The sequence below is a fragment of the Thermobia domestica genome, chromosome 2, assembly GCF_964235325.1.
Source record: "Thermobia domestica chromosome 2, izTheDome1.hap1.1, whole genome shotgun sequence".
Taxonomy (NCBI): Eukaryota; Metazoa; Arthropoda; class Insecta; order Zygentoma; family Lepismatidae; genus Thermobia; species Thermobia domestica.
In genome coordinates this window covers 214,547,266-214,573,103 of record NC_137455.1, presented here as the reverse complement: position 1 = coordinate 214,573,103, position 25,838 = coordinate 214,547,266, and the positions used below count along the sequence as shown (strand labels likewise).

The 25,838-nt window shown below is 35.9% G+C and overlaps 1 protein-coding gene across 1 annotated transcript in view; it reads left to right on the top strand.

Moving 5' to 3' along the window:
* LOC145678376 (zwei Ig domain protein zig-8-like) overlaps positions 1–19,391 on the top strand; it is a 704,183-nt gene extending 684,792 nt beyond the window's left edge. The window contains exon 6 of the mRNA XM_081748450.1: positions 16,540–19,391. Within this exon, the coding sequence (XP_081604576.1) occupies positions 16,540–16,736 (197 nt within the window). The 3' untranslated portion in view covers positions 16,737–19,391. The remainder of the gene's footprint in view (positions 1–16,539) is intronic.
* The last annotated feature ends 6,447 nt before the right edge of the window (positions 19,392–25,838 follow it).

The window sequence follows — 25,838 nt, the reverse complement described above, 5'->3', positions numbered from 1 at the left end:
ATGCTGCAGTTATTTTCCTAGGGATCTTTGTATCTGACTTGTCACGCCTTTATCCTATCCTGTGTTCGTGGCTTCACCACTACTACCGACTGCCTCAAGACTAGACACGTCGTACTGGTTCTTCTCTGAAAGCTCCAATATAGAGTCGGCAATATCCTAGACAGTGCCTGACTTAGGTGTAGCATGACCCAAGTTTTCTGAACCGGGCTTCCAAAGAACTGTGATATGCTTTTCTGTAACCTCTCGTCTTCGTAGTTTGTCGTTAATTTTTTCTTTCACGAGAGTTGCATCATTTTTTCCGCCAAAGTAGATACTTGTAATCGCCCGGTCTAGATGAGCCTTTTCTTTCTGGATCTTCTCACCCAGTTTATCTTTTCCTCTTCGTACCTTAGATATGTCAACAAAAAGAGTTTTGTCCTCTAGCGTTATGAGTCACGTGTCCTGAAGTACGACAGAAGCGATCAAAACAAACTCTCTGTATGAAGCTCCAGTTCTAAACGCTTAGCTGTATTTTGAAGACAGATGCGCTTTAGGCTATGTTTCCTTCTTGATCGCACCTCGAAGTCAGATCCCGACGTACTTCCCGCTTCAACAGCTTCGCTGGATTCCCCTGACGACGGCAGTATCTTTGACGTGTGCCTATGCCTAATCCGACTAGTTGATGGACTTGGTTCAACACTTCCAGCGTCTTTCTTGGTTGTCTGCCCCTTAAAACTGCTCACTTTACGGGAAAATATCTTTGACAGAGATTTGCTTGATTGGACGTCAATGTTACCAATGCTCATTTTCCGTAATGTTCTCTGGTCCAAAAGAAACTTGAATTTTCGTTTTGGAATCCTGCGTGTCCTTTCACAGTTGCAATCTTCGGAGGTTTTACATTTGCGAGACACAATGTCAAAAAGAGACTTTTCCGCGTGTACAACAAAACCTGCACGAAGTGTTGCTTCTTGTCCTTGTCGACTGAAATGTTTTTCCTTTTAGTGACACATTATAAAATGTTTCCAGCATGTCAAAAACTCTTTTTTCTGAAACTACTGGAATGCTTGCTTTACGCCAAATATGTACAACTCTTGTGCAACTAGTTTACAAATGTCAATCACTGGTAATTTAGTTACACTTTCGTCACCGCTTAAACACTTCGAAACCAATGATAATGTCGCATAACGTCAGCGTACGTGCGTAACTGCACTTCACTCATTTCACTTGGAGTACCAAGTAATCCTCGTTTCACACTTTCCCGTGATGGTTTATTATGAGGCTTTTTTTATCTTGCTTCCCATTGCTTCCGAACATGGAAACGAAAGTATACAAAATGTCTCTGAATCGTATCGCACTAAGAATATTGTAACTTTAGGTGCAATGCACAAACTCTGTGTCTTAACAGAAGCAGTAGCGAAATAAAAAACCGTTAAAGCTTAAGCTGCAATAAACTCACCTGTTGGATTGGTTGGCCGAGGTACGCAATATTTATAGCACCGCCGAACTTCGAGCGACAATGTTCTAAAAACGTCGGCGTAGGTTCTGGAACCAACGAGGCGAGCAGGAGATGCACGAATTCTCTGCACGAAGCCGGATCTTGCGACGATGCTCGAACAGCTGTCCAAAGTAAGGAACCACGAAGTTGTGTAGCCTGCCGCTAGAAGGCATTTGCTGTCGTTGTACATAACAAGCGAAGAGTTGTCAAAAACAATGTCCAGATTTTGCTTGGAATGCTACGTTAATGATGATTATAGATATAGCTCTTGATATAACGCGATTTAATTTCAGCAACTGATCTAATATGGCTGTATTTTGACTCATAGACATTTTAATATTACATACTGGCATTGCTACAAGTTTCGTGTAATAAAATAATTGTATTATAGCCACCAGGTAACTCTAAAAACGACCACAAGTAGCTTTTCTGTCATTGGTGTTGTGCGTGTTGCCTAACAAAACATTTAAGAAAGTCCATTGGGGCAGGGTAAGGAGTTGTCCAAAAAAATTAAAAAATAAAAAAAATCAGTAAGGTCGGCACCACTAAAGACACCTTTTCCGCACTAGCCGTTATCGAATATCCAACGAAAGTGCAAAACGATTCACCCTAATATAGACGGTAGAGAATTCCTCAAGTCTTTCTATATATAATGAGGTATAATTAATCCTACCTTATGGATGTGTTGGTTTTTGGGACAGTTATTTGTATGTTACATAGTTTAGTATTTTAGTAGTCTATGTCATGTTAACTTCTGTATAGGGTAAGTCATAGGTCTTCATAAAAATGATAAAAACACTGGCTAATGTTTATTTTCTTTCTTAAATGGGATTACGATAGCTACAGCCAAAGGATATGCTCCACATGTCTCCTCTCCATGTACAAAAACAATGATAGGCGCTCAACCAATTTTACCAACACTTGCCATGTTTTTTTGCTTTTTCTGTTACTTGATTGCAAGCTTACATGATCCTCCTTTTAATATGATCAACATTACGGATTTTCTGCTGATACACAATTTATTTCACATGTCCCTAAAGGTAAACATCCATTGGGTGAAATCTGGTGATCTGGTTGGCCACTCCAATGGACGACGTCGATAAATGTAATGCCCTGGAAACTGTTGGTACCCCTCTGTGGCTCAGCTGTTCCTCTGTGTATGTCTTTGGCCTCCTAGATCTGCCCTCCTTAACGAAGAAACTTGTCTTTCGAAACAGCTTGATAAGTTGTGCTACGATGTCATGAGTTATCTGCTGTTTGTGTCTTTCTTTGAATGTCCATACCCCTCACAGCCAACAGAATATGTAAGTCTCTTCTTTTCTTCGTATACGGCATTTCTGTTTTATTGTTTCATCTACCTCAAAAGGCAAATTAACAAATTAAATTAACATCTTTTCAACATTTTATAGAGACGTATGGCTCATGCTGTGCATAGAAAAGTAAAAAAGAATGTATGTGTACACGCAATAACCTTTAATAGTCACCATTTCCGTGAATGTCCATCGATCAATAAGTAACTTGACGGTCAGTAAAAGGGCGTATATTTATCATAATCCATTTTTTAATTTCCTTTCTAATTCACTTTTGTAAAGAAGTGAAATCATAAGAGTAGGATCCTAAATCATCGAAAAGATTTCATTTCATAAAGATGATACTATGGATCAACTTTAATAATGAAGATACTTGCACGTAGTTGCATAAACTCTAGAGACTAACTTTGCCAAGGTTGCGTCATGATTTACGGTTTGAAGTTCACAGTCCTTGTGTCCCGTCAAATTCATTCGGGACGGTAGGTATCACGATTTTTGCCATTTTTATTCTATCTGTATATATTTTGAGGTTACTACTTACTGTTAATAAGTATTATCTGTTTACGAGGTCCACACCAAACGTGGATACCGTTTCGTTCAAATTTCCAAGAACAAGGAAATACAGAGAACTAAGTTGTCTATTTTCCCGAAAACGTTCCCGCTTCATTAACACATAGGTGCCATTACTCTGTTCACTTCATGTAGTATAGGGTATAGTTATTTTGGTAGTATGTTTCAGATACTGAAAAATAGCACTTCTGAAAGATGATTTACTGGCAAAATGACGTCTACGAAGAATTGAAATGGAATAAAATATTTCTGTTTAACGTCCCACGATTATGGTCTTTACGCTAAGGGAGTAGAAATATTAAGGCAAATGAATGATGATGGGAAGCATTGGAGGTATGAGAAAGTGGCAGGAAACGGAAGTACCTTGAGGAAACCCACATGGCACGATGTTGTCCAACAGAAACTTACTTGGCCGGGTGTAGAACCACAGACCCCACGCACCAGATTAACTGCTCTACTACTGATCCGTCGTGCCCCTTGCGTCCACGAAAAGAATTCTTGTGATTTGAGAAGAACCAGAAGTCACTCAGAGCTAAATGCCGTGTGTAGGATGTGTGTGGCAGAAGTCCAATACCGTCGTCACCGAAGAATGATGTCATAACATTTGAACGGTGTGGCGGTGCATTGTCCATGTGGAGGATGGAATTCTCATTTTCGATTTGTGATCGTTTTTCAGACAATTTTGGCTAACATTGTGTATCCGAAAGTGCACAAATACACGCAGTAGTCATTGTATGACCTTCCGAAACATTGTGGGATAATATCATTCCCTGGGAATCCCAGAAAATAACATACAGCGCCTTCTCATTAAAGTCCCCTGAGAATTTTGTTTGGGGGGTGGGGAGTTGTGAATCTGTTTGTTTCAATTACTGACTGGCTTTTCTAATTTCTGGATTGAATAATGGAATGTGTGATTCATCCATTGTCACAGGACTTTCCAAGAAAGTGTACCGCTCTTTCTGAGGCGTGTCAAATTTGCAACACTTAGTCGAATCTTTGCCTCTTTTTGATAATTATTAAGCATTCGTGGAACACAGTGAAAAGAGACTTTCCTTAGGACCATTTCGTTTGTAGTTATTCTTCTATCTACCCCTGTCCCCATTGTTATCCCAGTATATTACAAGCGTCCTGCATGGCGACACGCTTATCTTCCCTGATTAAATTTTCAACATGAGCAATATTAGCATCACCTCGTACTGCGTTTGAACATCTAGATCTCTGCTCATCTTTCATACTCGTTCACTCTGCTTTGAACTCACATACTCACTTCCTAACATAGCCCTTTAGGTTTGAATCTTACGAAAACTAGTCTAAAACTGAAAATTGACAGATTTGTTTTACTCTATGTCCTGAACAACATATCAAAAGTCCCCTAATCTCCCTTGGTCACGTCTTGGAATTCCAGTCTCTTAAATCTGGAGTGCTGGAAAAGCAGAAGTTATCACTGAAATGGATGTTACATACAAACGGCTAAACCCATAAATCTAAAATAGGTCTCAAATGAATGATAGATAATAGGCTTCAGTTCAAGCTATATATTGTTTTAGTTGCACACCATCCAGAGCCACACGAAACGATTGATTCTCTCAAACGTTGAAATGAAACGAATTCGCTTTTTCTGATTGCCTATGGATGTTTTGCTATCGCAGATATCGTAAAGCTACCCAGATTAAAGGAAGTTTCAGCCAACCTTCATCTTTCCATCAGTATCTTTGTAGTGCAAATGCGACTAATTGTTACGGAGCTACGTGCGCTTAAGTGACGCGCCCTGCACTATTGCCCGCTATTCATGCGACCGTTATGTGAGAACCTGTACGCCAAATAGTTTACGTAATAACATTACAAATAATTGTATGAAGCTGAAAGTTGATACATTTGCGTTCCTTGAACAACATATCAAAAGTCGCCATATCTTCAGTGGTTGCTTCATAACATTTCAAGTTTCTGAACTGTTGGAACGCTGGAGAAACGCAAGGAATAACTGGAATTGCTCTTAAATCCAAATGAATGGCATACGGAGTTCAAATAGAGCTCGAATTGAAGATAAAAGAATGGACTCTAGTGTGAGGTGTTCATATCACATCATGTATTGTTGCACAAAGAAATAAAATTTATAAAAGCAACTAATATATCCCCGTTATTTTTCCTTTTTTTATTCTGAAAGCTTTAGTATCTCAAGTATTGCAGAAACTCGATATAAATATAGGTCTGTATTTCATATGTAGGATCAGTAGTTGAGTGTATATACACATTTAAACAGAGACGAATCTAGAAGGTAAATGCTGAGGTAGGGGCAACCAGAACCCATATTATCATAAATTTACTATAAACTTTTAAAATATATAAATAATAGATTCTGGCTTCTATTATTTTTATTACTCAAATCAGGGGCTCTGGGCTAGATCTGCCACTGCATTTGAACACAATGCGTCGCTCTTTCATGTAATTCGTGTGACCACTGAGCTGTGAGCCCCCGATTTTATCTAACGGTAGGTTGCGTTATCTTCTCCGCCACTTTTCCGTTTCTACATTTTATAACTAAAGGGTATATTTACAGTCACCATTAGGCAGTTATATTCATTGTTAAGTTTGGGTTACTTTAACGTAATACAACGGGTGCTTAGGAAGCACGATTCCAGTGATATGCAAAGTAAAAACAAACTTTTTAAAGATAAATATTTTCATTAGAGGCGAGGTTCGACCTCGCCGCCTCCATCTTCGTAGTGAACTACTTTACTTGGACATAACTCATAACATCGTTCCTACATTTTGAAACATGGGAGTCCAGCCGTTCTGTATTTGCAGTCCCTTCTTTCGATATAGCCTCCCTTGCAGTTGCAGGATATGATGTGTAGTAGCTCCTCGGGTAAAGGCGGTAGAATGGTGGGCTGAGGAATATAATTGCCATTTAAAAGTCTTCATCCCCATTGTGAAGCGTACAGATAATTTCCTAGCCACTGTTGTTTTGGTGGAACACTCGGAGAAAATGTTGACGTGTTGCAGCTGACGTTGAAGGCAGAGTTGTTAAATTAATTGAGGTAGTTATTGCGGTCTTGGCCATAGGTCTGTTGTACTTGTAAACCCTCAGTTAATCTAATGATTTAAAATCATGGTCGTTATAAAGCTCAATAAGGAACTTCTCTTCCGCTTCTGATATCCTGTCACAATCTGCATCAGTTGTATTAAATATATCCACCGTTTCCTGTGGTTGAGGTTGTTTCCGAGTACACTCCAAGTCATTTTTTGCTTTCATGCAAATAGCAGAAGTAGTATCACTTCCACTGATGTGGTGCAGAAAAATATATGATTTGTCATATCATCCATGTTGTTTTAGATATCTGAAATATTGTGTAATCGGGCCGCATGTGTCCCACTGGGCATGATGAGATTGATGGTTGTTCCATTAGGGATCGTAATCACAAGCGTTACCAGAATGTCACTATCTGATGTTTCCACAGTCACTTTGCGATGACATTCGACGTTTTCTGAAGCAGTAGCGACTATTAAGGCATCAACATCTCCTCTGGCTTCCATCACGTGGATCCCTTCCTTCTCAAGATTAATTTTCAATTGTTTTATTAGTTGTATTTTGTTTGAGCTGTTTGATACAAACTTCCCTTGACTACCTCTTTTGGGATCTTATGGTACAATTTGTACCATACGAGTGTTTCATGGTACATTGCGTTATAGCTCTCCTATTTCAGCTTTTTGGTCCGGATTTTTCTTTCTGTTTTTTTGTTTTTCAAATCCAGACGCATTGTAGAAGACGTTACGTATGGTTTCACACCTTAGGAGGTGGTGACGACATAGGAGGTGGTGACGTCATAAATTTAAACAATACGTTTCATTTTATTAAGCCCACGTTCATTATTTTTTGGCGGGCTTATTTTTGAACGTAGAAGATTGAAATTTTTCACAAATATTCAGTCCACTGAGTAGTGTTTACTAGATTTATTTTCAGATTTCTGCGTTAACAGAAGAGGGGTCCAGGGCGCAAAAAGATTAAAACAAAATGGATATTTTTTTTTTTTTACCAAAAATCCACTTTTCTCTAGTTTTATGCTTCAAATACATAATGGAGACAAGTAAATGGTACTGTCTGAAAGGCAGTTCTATTCTAAACAGAACTATGTGCAAACCATGATCCTAGGGTAATTAGGGATGTCTCAGAGAATTTTTACAAAGTATCCTTCTGTATACGGGAATATGGGAAATTGTCGGTATTTTTTCTTTTTTTTGTGCGCTTACTTTTGCATCCCTCCCTGATAAACACCACCTTTACGAAGACACTTATGTGTCGGATCCGGAGGATTGCGTGCTACAGTGAAATTCAGAGCGGTGTCGGTGGTAGTTGTGAGGTGCACGGAGCAATAGATATAATCTATGCACACAAGACAAAAACACCAACACAACAATACAAATGAAAGGTGTTGGAGTGGCAAGGGATATTCAAATTTATGTAAATATAAATGAAAATGCTAATGAAATGCTCTTGCATATGTATGCAAATCCCTTTTGGAGTGTTAAGGTGATCTCCTGCTGGAGCCGCCACTGCCACACTTGATAATTTAGAGCATGAGTAAAGTAAAACAAAATCTCAGGGTTTTAATTTTTATAACATATTTCAGGGATTTTTGACGACAGCTATGGTCTCAACAGCTACTTGTAAAGGATTTTCAAACTTTTAATAAGGTTAAAAAAAATAAATAAAATGATTTCTAAACAACAGATAGCAGCCTATTACATACCCTTTACACTCATAGCTATGTCTTAGTTGTTCTCTGGGCGTAAGCCTTCCTGGGCCCCATTCAGGAAGGTGGTCAGAAGTACTAGAGAAAGGAATAATGTTGCTTTAACTCTCAATCCTGAAATAAAGACATTGGGATTAGCTATAGGGTACTCACCAATCAGGAAAATAGACACCCTCACTCTACTGGTTGAAGATAGATATTTATTCTCCAGCGTAAACAGCAAGATCACTGAAGATTACACTCACAGATATCATGTTGCATTAACACCCACTTACTTTAAATTACTTTCGTCGGTGCACCAATCACACTAATTACTATATATACATATATCTCACTTCATTGAACACAGATGATTTATATTACACACTTGAGATCTGTCTGACCTCTTTAATAGTAAACTGTGAAGCAGATATTAAAAAAAAAAAACAAGAAACTCTCCTCATTAGTATGAGTTTATAGTCTCTCACAGTCTCTGCACAGAGAGGAGGAGAAGAGATAAAAAAATATTTAAATTCAATTTCGAAAAGGATGACACAGTTCCATGTCGGTAATAGGTGACCTAATGTCCACTTCACGGATAGTCTCTGCTCACTGGAGGGACTGGAAAGTTTCTCTGATGGTAATCACACGCAGGATACACTTGCTAACATTTTCATTCCACTGGGAATATGACTGTTCCGGACGGTGATAAATAATCAAACTAGTGACGTTAAAAATATGTCACAACTGAACCAGAAGTTTGTCAGTCTAAACTTTAGTACAACTGCATTTTATGATCTCCTTGTTTAAAGTTCAGGAGGGGGCCTGTCGTTTACTGAGACAGGCCTCGAGATCTCGGCTGAGATCTGTTAATATACATTCTAATATTCCATGACCGGAATGTTATTTGGTGCTACTACACTATACGAAAGTTAAGTCCACAGATAGACTGTTACTTTGAAAATACTTGCACAGGCATGGCCAAAATAGCCACTCTTCAGGTGTAATGATAGTAAAATCGGTTAATTTAAAAACTTAAAACGAAGTGTTTGACAATTGTAGACATTTCACTGTTTATAGATCACTTCAAGATACGTCTCACCCACTGTCTGGTGAGAACCACTATCAATTAATATGTACACTATCACATCCGTTTAAATCATCAGGGCTCCTGGGGAAACGGAAATTTCTCACCGCCCTGGGTTCTACCATCTAACCACTTTCGAACTTCAGAATCAACTAAACTGCACAATGACCACCAAAGGCTAGTAACCTCTGTCACTTCCAGGAAAAGGCAGGGACTCGCTCTTCCCAGAATAACTAGAAAGAGTTTTGATGCCTGGAGGCTAAACTGTGGGTGGTCTCTCGACAAAACAACGCTTTGAAACGCCAACCTGCTCGTGCAATGAGCAGATACCTCGTGACAGCTGGTGCCCTCATCGAAGTGAGCGGCCGTTTTGAAAGCTCCTGTCCCAACAGAAGTCCATAACAAGAACTACATAAGCATTACTTGTTACACTGATATTAATAATACAAAGAATAGTCACACATGATTATACACACATAAAGTTAGTAATATATACACAGAATGCAATCATATCATTATATACAGTTGACAACACTCATAGTATGCATAGGAAGTCTTTTTTCCATTGGCCTCCCTAGATACGTCTGCTCAAATCCGGCAGCCATCATCCCAAGAGAGAGAGAGATAGAAACATTTGTGGTTTTGAGTAAATTTTGACAATACCATAAGATCTAAATGTCTTGCACGTTGGGAAACACGATGACAAATAAAGTCATGAATTTTAAACGGTCTTTCCAAGAACTTGTGAGCGTAATACGGTAATATTAATAATTTACACATAAAAATAGTCAAAATAAAGCACAAGTTTTCAAATGCGCAGTGCATCACGGGAGAAGAAGCTAGGCAAGTTAGCTGACGCTAACGGAAGCTGCTTCAAGGAACGCCATGCGCTTGGGACGTGTGAGATTCTTTTCAAAGGTGTGAAGATGACACGTATAGAAATTGGAAATCTATCGTGCTGACGCTAAAAATTTTATGACAATTGCAACAAAGCATGGAGTACGTCTGTAAGTAATGTTTCCACCTAGACTTTGTATACAAGAGGAAGTTACCAGTAGTCTTCCCATACACAATGTTTCATCCTTCCTTGTTTATTTAGGGATTTCTCCACCCACTAGTAGTCAAAGAACTCACACAAACTCTCAGCTCAGACTGCTGTCGCCAAGAAAAAAAATCTCTGCCCAAGTTCTCTCTGTAACAACGAAGTTCAAATTTCTATACATGAAGTAAATGAATATAATACGATTTCTTCTTTATTCTACCATATGTATAATATGTATGCAGGATATGTAAATCCAATAATGCATGTAATATATACATTTAAATTCCCATTAATGAGATGCACGCAAACTTAGTGATATACATAGCCTATAAAGGAATAAAACACATACATGAATACAATATACATCAAAAGAGTATTAATAATATCGTATTACGCTCGGTGTTTACCCAACAATATTCATTAAAGTTACATGATATGCTAAATTAATGCCAATTAATCAGCAATTAATTTAATCACAAATTATCATAAATCAACATATTGATATGGAAATGTGCACTCATCTGCATTTTGATATGCAGATGAAGGTGAAGACACTCTGCCTTCTACATAGTTCACTACCAGAAGGACCACCCCTACCGAATTGGTCTAAATGGAGTAGCCAGGCTTAGAGTGTTTTGGGAGAAGGCAGCAGTTCTCCAGTAGCCAAGTTGGCGGAAATCATAGTGATTGGTACGGCAACTTGGACATTAATCCCAGGCGTGGTCAGAGTGACTTTAACGGCTGGGATACTGCGTGGTGGAAGGCAACGGGGAACCACCACTCTATTTTTTCCAGTTTGCTGGAAGCAGAAAGAGAACATATGAACAATGGTCTTTCGCAGGTAAAAATGTAGTTCCGGAGGTAAAATATCCCCCCATTCGGATCTCCGGGAGGCGGATGGCTTGGGAAGAACTATTGGACAAGAAAGTAATAATGGGGGGAAGACAAACAGAGAAAGAAAGACAAGGAAGAGGAAAAGGTTTAGGATAGGGACATGGAACGTAAGTACTATGTTACAGGGAGGAAAATTAGAAAATCTTAAAGAAATGAAACAAAATAATTTAGATTTGGTAGGCGTTTGTGAAGCTAGAGGGGAAGGTAATGGGGTATTGAACAGCGAAGGATATAGAATCTTTTATTCAGGTAATGAAAAGGGCGGTCATAATGGCGTAGGAATAATTGTTGGAAAGCGCTTAAAGGAGAAGACAGTGAAAGTAGAATTTATTGATGATAGAGTTATGATAAGACTTAAAGGGAAAACGAAGGATCTAGTGGTTATACAAACATATGCACCGCATGCAAATGAAGAAGAACAGGAAAATTATGAGAAAATAGAAGAAAATATAGATATGGAGAAAAAGGGTGCCTGCATAATTCTAATGAGAGATTTCAATGCAGTTGTGGGAGAAAAACAGGAAGGTAGTACCGTAGGCAAATATGGTTTAGGCGAAAGAAATGAAAGGGGAGAGGGACTGGTGAATTTCTGTAGACAGAATTCATTTGTACTTGGGAACACATTGTTCAATCAGCACAAGAGAAGAAGATATACATGGAAATCCCCAATAGATGGCGGAAGATATCAGATAGACTACGTTATGATTCAGGACAGGTATCGGAATAGCTTAAAGAACGCGAAGATCCTTCCCGGGGCTGATATTTTTTCTGATCATAATCTTGTGCTGGCCGAAGTAGATATTCAAGAGAAAAATGGAGGCAGAAGAAAAATAGGTAACAAACAAGGTGTTTCACACTGAAAAGTGGTGAACACGAGGAAATAGGAAATCTTTTCGTTAAAGAATTCGAAGAAAAAAGTTCAAACGAGGAAAGAATAGGTGCAGGTAGTAAAGCACGGTGGGAACATATTAAACGTTGCTTACAGCAGGCTGCAGAAGAAGCAGTAGGTTACAGCGAACACAAAACTCCTAAGAAACCATGGGTTATAGAGCAGATGTAACAGAAAATGAGGGAGAGGAAGATGTGAAAACAGGTTGAAACAGAAGAGGGCAGAAAGATGTACAGAAAGTTAAATAATGAATTACGAAGAGAAACAGACAGAGCGAGGGAAGAGTTTTACAAAAGAAAATGCGAGGACATAGAAGAATTAGAAAGAGTTGGGAAATATGAGGAAATGTACAAAGAAGTGAAATCTATGTAATTTCGGAGGATACAAGGGGGCATTATGATGGCAGTAGAAAATTAGAATGGGAAGGTAGTCAGCAAGAGAAATGAGATCATAAGAAGGTGGAAAAAATACGTTGAAGACTTATATGAGAGTAGGGATAGACCGTACAGCCTAAATGTTGAAGTAAAAAATGAAGTAGGCGAGGATGATAAAGGATTTAGTATTTTTAGGGATGAGTTTGAAAAGGCTATATCTGAGATTAGAAATGGAAAGGCACCCTGAGTAGATAACATACCAGTCGAATTCATTAAAAATATAGGAGAAAAGGGAAAGAAAGAATTGTTCCGACTATGCAATGAAATATATGAAACAGGAGAATGGCCAAAAGACTTTCTGAAAACGATCATGATACCGATGGCTAAGAAATCGAACCCAAAGAGATGTGAGGATTATAGAACTATTAGTCTCATATCTCATGCAGCTAAAATTCTGCTCCGAATACTGAACAGAAGGTTATATGAAAGAACAAATAAAGAAGTTGGGGAGGAGCAGTTCGGATTCAGAAGAGGCAAGGGCAGAAGAGATGCAATTGGATTATTAAAGGTGATCGGTGAAAGGTTTATAGAAAAAGGGTAAGAGGTGTATGTTATGTTTATTGATCTAGAAAAGGCTTTTGACCGCGTGAATTGGGAATTGTTGTTGGGAGTTCTAACGAAGATAGGCTAGGAATGGAAAGATAGAAGACTTATAAGAAACTTATACATGAACCAACTAGTAAGTGTTAGGATAGAGGAAGAACTGACGGAAGAAAGTGCAATTGAAAGGGGAGTTCGACAAGGATACTGCCTCTCGCCAACACTATTTAATGTCTATCTAGAAGATATAATGAAAAAGAGTTTACATGATGGTGGTGGCATTTCAGTGGGAGGTAGAATGATTAGATGCATAAGATTTGCAGACGACATGGCGCTTGTTACACAAACTGAAAAGAAAATCAATAAAATGTTAGAAAAAATGAGAAAGGGCTTTGAAGAATATGGGATGAAAATAAATGTTAGGAATACAAAAGCCATGGTGATTGGAACGAAGGGGTCGGTGTCAAATATAAAAGTAGGAGGGGAGAAAATAGAACAAGTGAATAGTTTTCGATATCTGGGTAGTATTCTTAGTAATAACATGAAGTGCGAACGTGAAATAAAAGCAAGGATAGGAATGGCGAAAGAAGCCTTTAGGAGGAAGAGAAGTCTGTTTTGTGGGATCTTGAATAAAGAGTTGAGAAAAAGACTCATAAAATACTTCGTGTGGAGTGTTCTACTGTATGGGGCAGAAACGTGGACATTACGTAAAGGTGATGAAAATCGACTGGAAGCCTTCGAATTGTGGGTGTGGAGAAGAATGGAAAAAAATAATTGGGTCGAGCAGAAAACGAATAAGAGAGTGTTAGAAATGGTGGGTGGGAAAAGAACACTTTTAGATATTATTGGAAAGAGGAAGAGAAACTGTTTGGGACATTGCCTAAGAAGAGACTGTATCATGAGGGATGTCCTAGAGGGTATGGTGGCGGGAAAGAGAGGGAGGGGGCAAAGGAGACTACAATTAATGGATGATATAAAAACAGAAAGATCATACGCGAAGACGAAGAAGTTAGCGGAGGACCGTGGAGCATGAAAGCTTCTCAGCTGCGGCAAGTGACCTGCCAATAAAGGCAGAATACCTATGATGATGATGACTTTTGCACCTAGAAGATTGAAATTGTGCACAAACTTTCAGTCCACCGAGTAGTATTTAACAGATTTTTTCCGATCTCTGCGTTGAAACAGGGTGGTCCAGAGGGGCAAAAAGTTGAAAAAAGGGAAATTTTTACCAAAAAATTCCTTTCTTCGAAATTTTCCCGCCTTAGATACATGATGGAGACATGCGAATGGTACCACGTGAAAGGCGGTTCTATTCTAAAGAGAATGATGAGCGAACCATGATCCTAGGGTAAATAGAGATGTCTCAGGAAATTTTTTACCTGAGATTAGGGTCTTTTGCGGTAATTTGGGGCATTGTGGGGATTCTTGATAAAATTTCTCTTACCCTTACTATTCAAGATAGAAACTTGAAATTTGGCACACACATTCAGTCTATTAGTAGTATTTATCAGACTTTTTAGATCTCTACGTTCAGACAGGGCCGTTCCAGAGGGGCCCAAAATGTAAAAAAAAAAAGGTTTCCCCCCGAAAGTTTCCTTTTGACATCACTTTTTCCCTCTCCTGATATATGGTATGGGGATGTAAGCGATACCATTTGAAAGCTTGCTCTAGTCTGAAGAGAATGAGGTATGAACCATGATCCTAAAGTAAATAGCGACGATGCAGTAGCTTCTTGACTGAAAGTCTAAGAAATGACCCAAAAACCCAAGATCCTAAAAGGGCTACGTGTAACCACTTTTGCACTTTCAACTTAAATATTTGAACAGTTGCGTCTTACCCTTCGGATTTGTTCTTGTCTTTTGTGGTAGCATCAACATTACCATCGAAAACGACAATTGATAATTTGTTGTAGTAAGTTTTCACATTCTCACTTAGAATTCAAAAATTTGTTCCTACATACCTGAACTCGGCCAAACAACTTTTCGAAGTAGCATACTTTCGTCCACTATAATTTCATATTCATGGGACAACATTTATTTGATATCATCACTAAGAGTCCTCGACTGGAAGAGATCACAGATTGAAAACTTGCTTTTCTTAATTCCGTGTTTTGGAATAGCGCCGGTGGATAAGGGACTAACTCGTTATTTAGATATTTGTTTAGATCTTCCTCTGTTTTCATTACACATGCTACCCACATAAACAATTGATTCGTGTCTACCTATATATTTGCATGCACCATAATACATATACTTGTGTACGAAATAGATATTACTTGGTCAGATCTCTTCAATTTTAAATTTCAATATCCTCCCCAACCATTCTCTTTACAAGGATTTCTCGCAAGTTTCCGCGGAATCGCAGTTAACTGAAGCATCAGAAATAACTCCAGTCGCGATAAAGATTAAACTGTTAGTGTCCACATCAAATGGACTATAGTTATTAAGCCATGAACAAACTTATCAGGAACCTTGTAGTTGCATTGTTGCTGGGATTCTCGAAGATCTACATATTGTTTGGATGATGATGAGGAGATGCCGCTGAAGGTTTCGAAGGCTTCACACATCCGCAAAGTTCCAGGTGGAGAAAACACCCACTGAGCTAGAGTACTGTCTGTTATACTTCGACCTCTTGTAAGTCCTCCAAAGGTTTTTTATTGCACGCATTAATTGTTGTTTCACAACCATATCACTTCATACACCACTCCATAATTTGTCACTTCCTATCGTGAATAACCTTGAATGGCGAACTTCTCATATTCTTAGTCAGGGATTTTGGACTCCAAATTTTGCATCTCCTGAATGTACAAATGCGTAAATTTAGCATAATGTAGGTGGCCTGAAGCATGAAAAGAGGCAACATACTTTTACCCTGTGAAGGTGCAGTTCTTTCAGCTCTAATAAAGTGATGAATCAAATTCAAATTCAAGTGCCTAACATACTGTATCCAAAATGCTGAAGTTAAAATTTCAACTCAGTAAGCCGAATCAGATAACAATCCATAACCTCAACTATTTGGTTTTAACTCATTCATGTACATCAGGTACACATATTTGGCTAATCATCTACATAGCTAGAAAAACTAGGATACAATTTATATTCTTTATTTTCTTGATGCTACTTGACAACCCATACACAAATTCTTGCTGTCTTTCAGTTTGGTTATCGGCCTGGTTTTGATATGATTTTTTTGGTATTTGTTTAACAAGTAATATAATTAATTAAGTACACGGAAATGAAAACTTATTCGAGATGAAAGACAAACCAAATCTAAGAAAATATTATATAACAACCTAATATGAAATAAAAAGTTATAAAATTTTGGATTTAAATTTAAATAATAAATATTTTTTTAATATTGGGGAAATAACCAGGATACGATTTTTAAAATTAAATTTATTTTTATCAAATGTTATATCTAAAAGTAACTTTCTTATCAACCGTATTTTTTTTAATGTTGGCTTATATTAATTGGAATTAAAGAACAAAATACTTTATACCAAATAGTATTTTCAGGATAAACAAAAATATTTTTATATATTGAATTTTTTTATTTTTTCTGTTTCATAGGCGAGAAGCCAGCAGCTATGCAGCATGGAAGCAAAAGTTCCTCTACTAGATTGACGTCATCATCCCTTTGGGCTCTTTTGGCGTGCTGGTGGAGCATTCTAAGACTTGTACAGGGGTGGAACTCCTCTTTCTTTCCCCTCCTTCTTCGAGTATGTTGTAGTAGAAGGCCTTCCGACACAGCATTGCTCTGCAGATGACAGTGACTTGTCGTTACCAAGCGTTGTCATAGCAACCAGGGGATCCCATAGAGGGATGACGTTCGGACCCAATCAAGAGTTTACTGTGAAGTGTGAAGACTGCTTGTGAATGGGAATATAGTGTGTGGTTTGTACATTCTTTTTTGCATACTTCTGTAAGACGAACATCTTGTTTCTTTACTTTTCCTTTTTTTCTTTCTGGCAAACAACCTTGGAAAAAAAAGGGAAAATGTAACACTTGATGAAAATTCTCCTGTGAACAGCCTTATAACTCTGTAGTCATAGTTGTGATTGAAGCTGTTGAAGAAAAGAACAAGCAGCTGAATAAAAACCAGGATATAAGAAGATAATAAAGGGAGACATATTTGTATAAGAGCCACTATAATATTTATGCTTCTTCCAAGTTCAGTAGTATTTTTATTATCTTTTCTTATCCTTTTGAGTTTAAATTTTTCATTAGTCTTGAAAGATTACATAATTTCGGAGTTCGTTATGACACGCATTTTTAATTTTAAATCCGGAGCTCATCTTCATTATAATGATATTTTTGTACAGCAAAAAATATACATAGAGGATGTTCCTAAGTCTAGTTTCCAATTTTCTTCTTTTCCAAGAGTGTCTTAATTTAGTTCTGGACGAAATATTTTTCAACTTCATATTTTTGTTCTAACTTATAGACCCGTTCAATTTATTGCGTGTCCTTGCAGAGAAATGTGGAAAAAGCTTTCATTTACAATATAATTAAAAATTACTACGTGTATTTTCAAATGACAGTTATATTATTTTTATTTATGTTACACGTACAACACCCATTTATTATTACGATATGTTTAAAACTATCATGTAATGTATCTGCATATTTATATGAGTTCACTGCAGCGCATTTACAGTAAGTTTTCTATTCTTAAATTTTCATTACCGAACTTAAGGTAGAGTACATTACATATTTCATGATTATCGTGTAATTATCTATATGTATGTCTAAACAAGTTTTTTATTATAATTCTGCTTGAAATATTGGATTTCCAGAACTGGCCATTATGTCTAAGTGTTCTTGTATAATATTAAATAGTATATCACACATGATTAACTTCTGAAAACTTTAAAATATATTTTTTATCTCTCGAAGCATGCTTTATAGACAAACTAAAATAAGGCATAGTTTCTAAAACGCAAATAGTTGCTGGACCCTGGTACTGGCGGCAAAATTATAATTAATCTTAAATTTATTCATTATTTCTCAGCATATCCTTGAAAACCCAATTTTTACAATATAACAATTATTTTACCTGATGTTATTATTTTCATGCCATAAATGATTTAAAATATGGCTGAAGTTTCTGGGTTTCCACTCGACTACTTAATATACAAGTATTAAATATACTAGTGTTTGTCAGGTACTTCATTACTCATGATCAATTGCTTCAGAAATGTTTTGAGTTTGTTATGTTTCAGCAGAGACTTGCAGGTAGAAAGTCAATCGAATAAGTGTCTTAAAGTCAGATCATGTGTTACCCAAACTCTAAATGGTTCAACACTGGTTAGTGATGTCTTGACTACTTATACGCCTGTCTTGTACGACTTTTGTCAGGATATCATCCTCTATTATTGTGATTAGTTGTTCACTTCGTTGAACATCTTGCACATCAAAACTCTTGAATATAAGCGACTGAACCATATTTCGAATGTTGTTTCTGATCACATATGTTGCCCACAAACAACACAAATTTCTTGACGATCTAAACAACATTTCCAACTTCATCGAAATAAAATCGTAAAACGAAGAGCATTTTTATGAAAAGTTTATTCTTATCCATGTTGCAATATCTTAGTTTGATTCTAAGCATTCTAACCTTTTTTGCAAATCTACTAGCCAACTGCCAGCTGGCAAGTGAAGTTAGACCTAACTGTCTGTGACTTATGTACCGTGAAGTTAAGATACGAACAGCATCTCAGGGGCGAAAGACTCAGTATGGTTTAGGATATGTTAAGTGCAGATGAAACAGTAATTTCAAATAAATTAAATCAATTTACACTAAAATTTAAAAGTAACAAAAAAGGCATAGATAGAAGATAGATGTACAGTGCAGACAATATAGTAAGCTATAATTGCTATATTAAGTGCAGCGTTCACACACGTTATGCTGAATAAGACGTTACATACATCAAAGTATAGTGCTTAAAATCTGCATTACACCAGTGGTTCCCAACCAGCGTGTCACGCAGTCCCATATTTGTGTGTGTAGCGAAATTTTAGCATTTAAAAACCATGAACCATTTATAATTAGTTGAGATCAATTTTGAGACAGATTGTATCAGTCATCGCCTCCAGTGGAAGCAAAGATGTACAATATTCTATATACTCACTCCTTTAAAGGAACGTATAGTGTTACACTGTAAAAATTTATTATTATTATTATTATTATTATTATTATTATTATTATTATTATTATTATTATTATTATTATTATTATTATTATTATAAGCGAAAACTATTATAAGTGTGTTGCTATAGCATAGGCGTTCAGCAAAGTGGCGCGTCACTCATAAAGGTTGGGAACTACTACATTATATACCATAACATGAAACATATTTTAAGAATAACATATGCATATGCTATAAAATATAGTAACATACTCTTTTATACCTAATGCGCAATAAAAGACATTATGAAGACAGTAAAATGAATATAGGAATTTGATTCGGAATATATATATATATATATATATATATATATATATATATATATATATATATATATGTGTGTGTGTGTGTGTGTGTGTGTGTGTTCCTATGTACGTTTATCCAAAGTGACCATCTTCGCATCATTAGGTTTGCAGTAAATAAAATGCAGCCCGTGTAATTAGTTCCAGCTCTTGTAATTAACTCATTAACTTGGAGCTATTCTAATAATATATCATGATGTTTCTCCTAGAGATATCTTTTTGCTTTTTGAAACATACAAAGAGTGGTTACTTATAGGCGTTAGACTTTTATTCTTTTAGTAGTACATATCTCTAAAATTCCAACCCTGCAGATAGTAGTACGAATATAAATTCACATCTTTGTTGGATACTTATTAACATGCTAATGCATATGTTTCTTTTCAAAGTATCTCCCTCGAATTGAAGGTATTTCACTCAAACCTGGAACATATGGTCGACCCACATTTTGGCATAGTCCTCACATTTTTCTCATTCTTTGTGACTGTTTGAAAAAATAAGTTTCATCTTAGTTCCAATTTTAGAGAGCCACAAAAAATCAAACAAATAAATAAGGAGTACATGGAATTTTTTTGCATTTCTGAGGTAATGATTGAAGAAACTGGGCAGGCATTGTTTCACATCAGTTTATTATTAATTCTTTTGTCGTTTCTTCCTCCTTATTTGGCAAACAATGATAGTTAGACTATGACGTACTATCACTTACCATTGGCTATTAATCGTACTATTTCGTAGCACTTCAAATTTTTAAGTTATTTCCTTGCAGGAATGATTAAATAGACAATACTCGTCCTGTATATTACAATATTAACCTTAACCGACGTAGGAAATATGAGTGATTTGTAAGCAGTTATGATTTGTTTGAACTTCGTATCCTAGTAATAAAGTCAATTTTCTATTAGAAACTAGGTATGTTAGATACGCATCAGTATGCTTCACAACCAAAAAAAAAAGTTCTTTAGTTTACTTTATAATGTGAGTGTATGTGCTAGTATCATCAGGACTTATTCTGTAAAGTTATTTCAAGGTTTAAGTCTTCGTGAAGAATACTGAAACAGTTCATTTTGCGAGTGTTTTAATATATATCTAGATGCCAATACAAGAAAAAAGAAAGAAAACGACAACAAAAATGAAGAGTACTTCGCTACAAGACTGTAAATGATGCTTCCACAAAAATGGTCTTTATCCTTTCTTTAAAATGTTGAAGTATGAAAATATTATTTGCTGCAGTAAAGTTTCTTAACCATAATTTTCCTCGAAAATCTGTAATTTCTTGTAATATATTGGTAAACGCAAACAGATTTCAAGGCCACAAACTCTAACTAAATAAACTCAACATTGAACAAGATTGCAGCTTGAAGAGAGTACACGTTATTATTACATTAAAAGCGCATTGTTTTCAGTTATAACTTGCACATCTTTAGAACTAACCACGACCGTATTTGCAACGCAAATCACGATAATTTATTCATCACCTTGTCGTACAAACGTACTGCACGCTTGACTCACGAAGCGTTAACCTCTAACTATGTAGTAACAAATACCAGTAATAAAATGCAAGGTACGTGTAAATTATCTTCCAGAGGCCGAAATTTAATAAATTGCGTTTATTTATTGACAATGATATGCTACTGATGTTAAATGAGGGAAGAACTCAAAAAAGGTTTTCAATATATGTTACGTTCTACATCAAAGACGCACAAAATGGGTGCTTTCTGTTCTTAGGCACACAATAATCTAACAATCTAATTCTTGACACACACACGTTTCAATGTCTCAGAGTCAATAAAAAAATGCAAACACTCCTTGAATGCATACTCATAGTTAAGTTAATTGTTTGGCAGTGATGACTGATACAATTGATTTCTAACATAGTCATACTAAAAATCAGAAGGTTGATATCTTGCGACCAAAGAGAAAGGGCAAGAAAGAAGAACCTGATCCTCTCGGTAATTCGTCCTATTTTTTTGATTAGTAATCTTCGTGGAATTGCCTCTGACATCTGGTGCCAATGTGTGGGTGTCCCTTTCTGCTCGAAAATAAAGTGTATCGTTTCCTTTTCTAGCTGCTGGGAATGCTGTATGTGCAGAATGTGAGGGTAGGAAAATCAACTTACAGTGTCAAAAAACATCCAAAACATAGAATCATACACTTGTTTGCGGATGACTGCATAAAAGATGTTCACCTCGGAGGAGTCACGGATATAGACACGTTTACTTCCCAAAGCCAAGAACTTCACATTTTGTTGTTTATTTTCCTCAAAAAATAGAAAACGGCCTCATCACTAAACATAATTGTTTCAATGAAATCATCTCTTTGAACAAGGTTTTGCAGAACTCAAGTCCCTTATCCGTGTAAGTGGGTTTAATCGCCTGCAACAATTTCAATTAGCATGAGTGAAATTTGAAAGTTTTTTTTTGTTTTTTTTGTAGAATCACCCTTATTATTTTCTGCTTCATGTTCAGTCCTTTACTTGTACGAACCATTAATTTTTGTGGACTTTTGGAGAAAGTCGCTCGCATACGATCAACTCTCTTTCCATCAAATTCTGGTCAGCCTGTTGACTTCCTTTTGCAGATATGCCCACTTTCTTTAAATTACCAGAATCACTTCTAAGGAAACATTCATAAGACATTCTTGAAATAAGACTTTGATCCTCCATATTACATTTGTAGTGGTCTGTGTACTCGCTCAACGAAATTTATTTAGGAAAACACAAGATATTCAAGACGTTCTCACTTTGTTCACTATACCTATTTGCACCAAACATGGATATCTGCCAGTTCACAGTACACATTCACTTTCGGTTAATTGCGTTTGTGTTCTAGCAATTCATAACGTGGTATGCACCATCAAATCCTACAGTTATGTGATGTTTTTGTCACTAAAATCACACTGATTAGGAATTTTTTATTGTCATCAATTGTATCGATTGTGATAGCAGAAATGCTATTCTTTTAGGTATTATTGGGTTTTAATTTGGAGCATCAGTTGAATTTTGGAAGCAAACAATTTCAGTCTCTTACGTATCCCTTCGTGTATGGTAGATGATGGGACCGCAACTTCCGAACTTCGACGTCTCAAAGACTTTTCGGAGCTTCTCCTGCAAAACATTCTCATTTGTTCCACAGCTCTTTTGGGATATGCCTGGTCGTTCGGGTGAATTTCTTTTCAAGACACGTTTTACTTCCTTAAATTCTTGCAGCCACTTACAAAATTCTTAAATGTTTGTCTCGATCACTCATACCAAGAGTCACTTTGAACGGAGATAACTGAACTACTTTCAGTAAATCAAATAACATACTCTTCTCCACTGAATTTGCAATCGCACAGCTCCACAGATCTCATGATGCCTGAAGATTTAGTTAAAATCAATTGGAGCTGAAATCTAATGGTGAAATAACTTTATCTTTCCAAGGAAAGAACTTCTTGAGTTTGTTCACACTCTGCAAAAATAAAAGTACATTGGTTTAACACACAGCACAAATGGAAAACGTTTGTAAGGTAGTGATTCTTTATAAAGACCCTGTATTTTTATACAAAGAAATAACGTATATTATTTAATATAACCAATCTAGGCATGTTCTTCTATTATAAATTTTAATACGCATTTTATTTCCTAATTACTTTAAAAATTTTAATATTTTTCCTCGGTCTCTAAAACTTCAATGTAGGCTTTTCAATAGTGGACGTATGTATTTAAAATTAAGAACAATAGAAACAGTAGCTAACTCACACGCGTATTTTACTTAATACGAAATTATACCTAAATTAGTTACAGAAACAAAAAAATAGTTATACCGAAAATCAACAACAGTATGTAAGCTACACATTAATAAATTCCTTAAAGACATTTATATGTGTTCATTTGATTTTATAAAATACAATTGCACTATATCCATTAAAAGTGCCTGTGGCGGAAAAGACTTTATTCAATTAATACATTTATAGCCGTGACAAGATTTTTGAACAACTGAGCTGAAACTATCCAACTGATGGATTTAATTTATATATATAATTTAGGAGATAACGGTTTCGCGAAATTGGGCGACATGGGTAATACACAATCATTTAAGCAATTGCTTCTTTATTGTTGTTTATATTACCATCCTAATGAAGAAAGCAAAGAGGTTACACGAAGCAGTACTGCATTACCTAAGTTGTTATTAACTCTGAAATAGGAATTGGAATTCACCTTTAATAAAAGGAAAAAATACAGCGTTTGTTTTCCAAATATTCACAGCAACAATTATGAACAATGTAGAAACCCATTAAAGTAGCCAGTGTAGTTTCAAAGCAAATAATGTGGATTTAATTAAATTATACTTCTGTACTACATCACTAAAGCTGAATAAATCATACAAAGAATTGTGGCATAACATTGATAGTCTAGAAGAGGAGGCTCTTTATAAATTCCAAATGTAGGCTACTTATCAAAATTATTTTGTTATGTTATACTGAGTGCATAACTATACTATGTACATTTCCTCAGCTGGAGAACCGAACCTTCGAACTAATGTTAAGGGAAGCGTAGTAGTTCACGCTCCGTCCAAGGTCTATAATATATATATATATATATATATATATATATATATATATATATATATATATATATGGTCATATAACTTGCGAAATCTCCAAATTGAGTGTCATGGAACTGTAGTTTCCGTAACAAGAAAAAATACTTCTCACGTAAATCGTTCACTTCGATATTTCGACTGTAGTGTTGGTGCATTCGAAGACCCAGTATGTATTTGTTCATTAGCAATCATTAAAATAAAATCTTTGAAAACATTTTTAAGTTGGGTTTTCTTGGAAATATTCTCAATGTGTGACTATTCTCTTTTTCCGTTCTAAAGCAACATCAAACTGATACATTTCCTTATACTATATATAAGAAAAAGCATGTGTTAATTATAATAAAACGTAAATATATATTGTGGCCACAATATATATATAGTTTGGACACTATATATATTTACACTTTATTATAATTAACATATATTTTTTTCTTGAAGAGCTCTTGAATAATACTGATACCTATTATAATATTGACGGGATTTACTGCTTTCTTGCTTGGCACTAGCAGCCACTTTTCTTCAAATAAGTGTTGTTTACGTATTTATACAAAAAAAAAAATGAAATTATTTCATTTCTATATCATTAATATAAACTTAAGCATCACTGACTCACACTTTAACTTTCACTATAATTAAAATTATTCATGCCACGTTTTGACTGAGATAGTTATAGTTTAATATCTCTTGTCCTGGTATCCAGTTGATTTATATTTCTCCCAGTTTCCAGTTATGAAAATATTTTACTCCTTTCTTCTGTACACTATACTCATTGCAGTATTATAAAATATGTTTCATGTTATATGTTTCTCATTAACTTCTTCATATGTACTACAAAACGCTTAGTGCGCTACGTCGTTACGTGCAGTTTTTTATATAATCATTGTATTGAAGATGCGAGTTAGCTTCCTAGTCGTCATTATTTATAAATTAATTTGAATAAAATTATAAGTCGCCTTTGTGTGATTAAGTACATTCTACCGGTGGAAGAATTGAAAATAAATGTCATATTAGGAAGTCTGCTTTGAAAGATTTATACTACCTTCCCCAAAATGTATTGGTTTGGAATAGAAGAAATATGGTAAATCTAATTAAAAATTTATACTTCATTTTATCTCTATTCTAAAAACCAGTCATCCTGAGTCAATGAATGATTGACTGATCAACGTCCAGGCCAAACTGCATAGGATAGGTTGCCAGGGCAAACTAGAAACTTGAAAGTTTGACAATGCATAGGATTTGTGACGTAAGCTGCTATTGAAGAAGTGATTCTAGAAATTTGACGGAAATATGAAAATGGGAGTGGCAATTATTACAGTAAAATGTCCATATCTCCAAATATTTGAAATGGAGACATGATTTTGTTTTAAGACAAATGGTCTTCTCATTTAATATACTTCGACACGAGTTTTACTCTTTTTCATATTTTCTCTACAAAAGAAAAACTTAAAGCCCCGAATAAGAAAGTGTAAGGTTAAAATTGTTATAATAGGATGATAAATCTTGAAAACCATTTATGCTAGATACATGAAATGATTTATTTAGACTTTTCATTTATTTTTTTTTAATTTCAGTTTGTTTTGACGATTTCCTTATAAGGGAAGAAAAAGGTAAGAAGAAAAACAGTGGGAGTTTCAATAGTTTAGAAAGAATTGTTATATCTCAAAATCTGTTAAGTTAGAAACATGATATTTGAATTTGAACATTTAATTTAAAATAATTAAAGACGTGTTTCAGTATTTTTTAGGCTTCCCGTAGAAGTAAAGGAAAGGGTGAAGGGAAGATATGGTGAGGATTGCAGT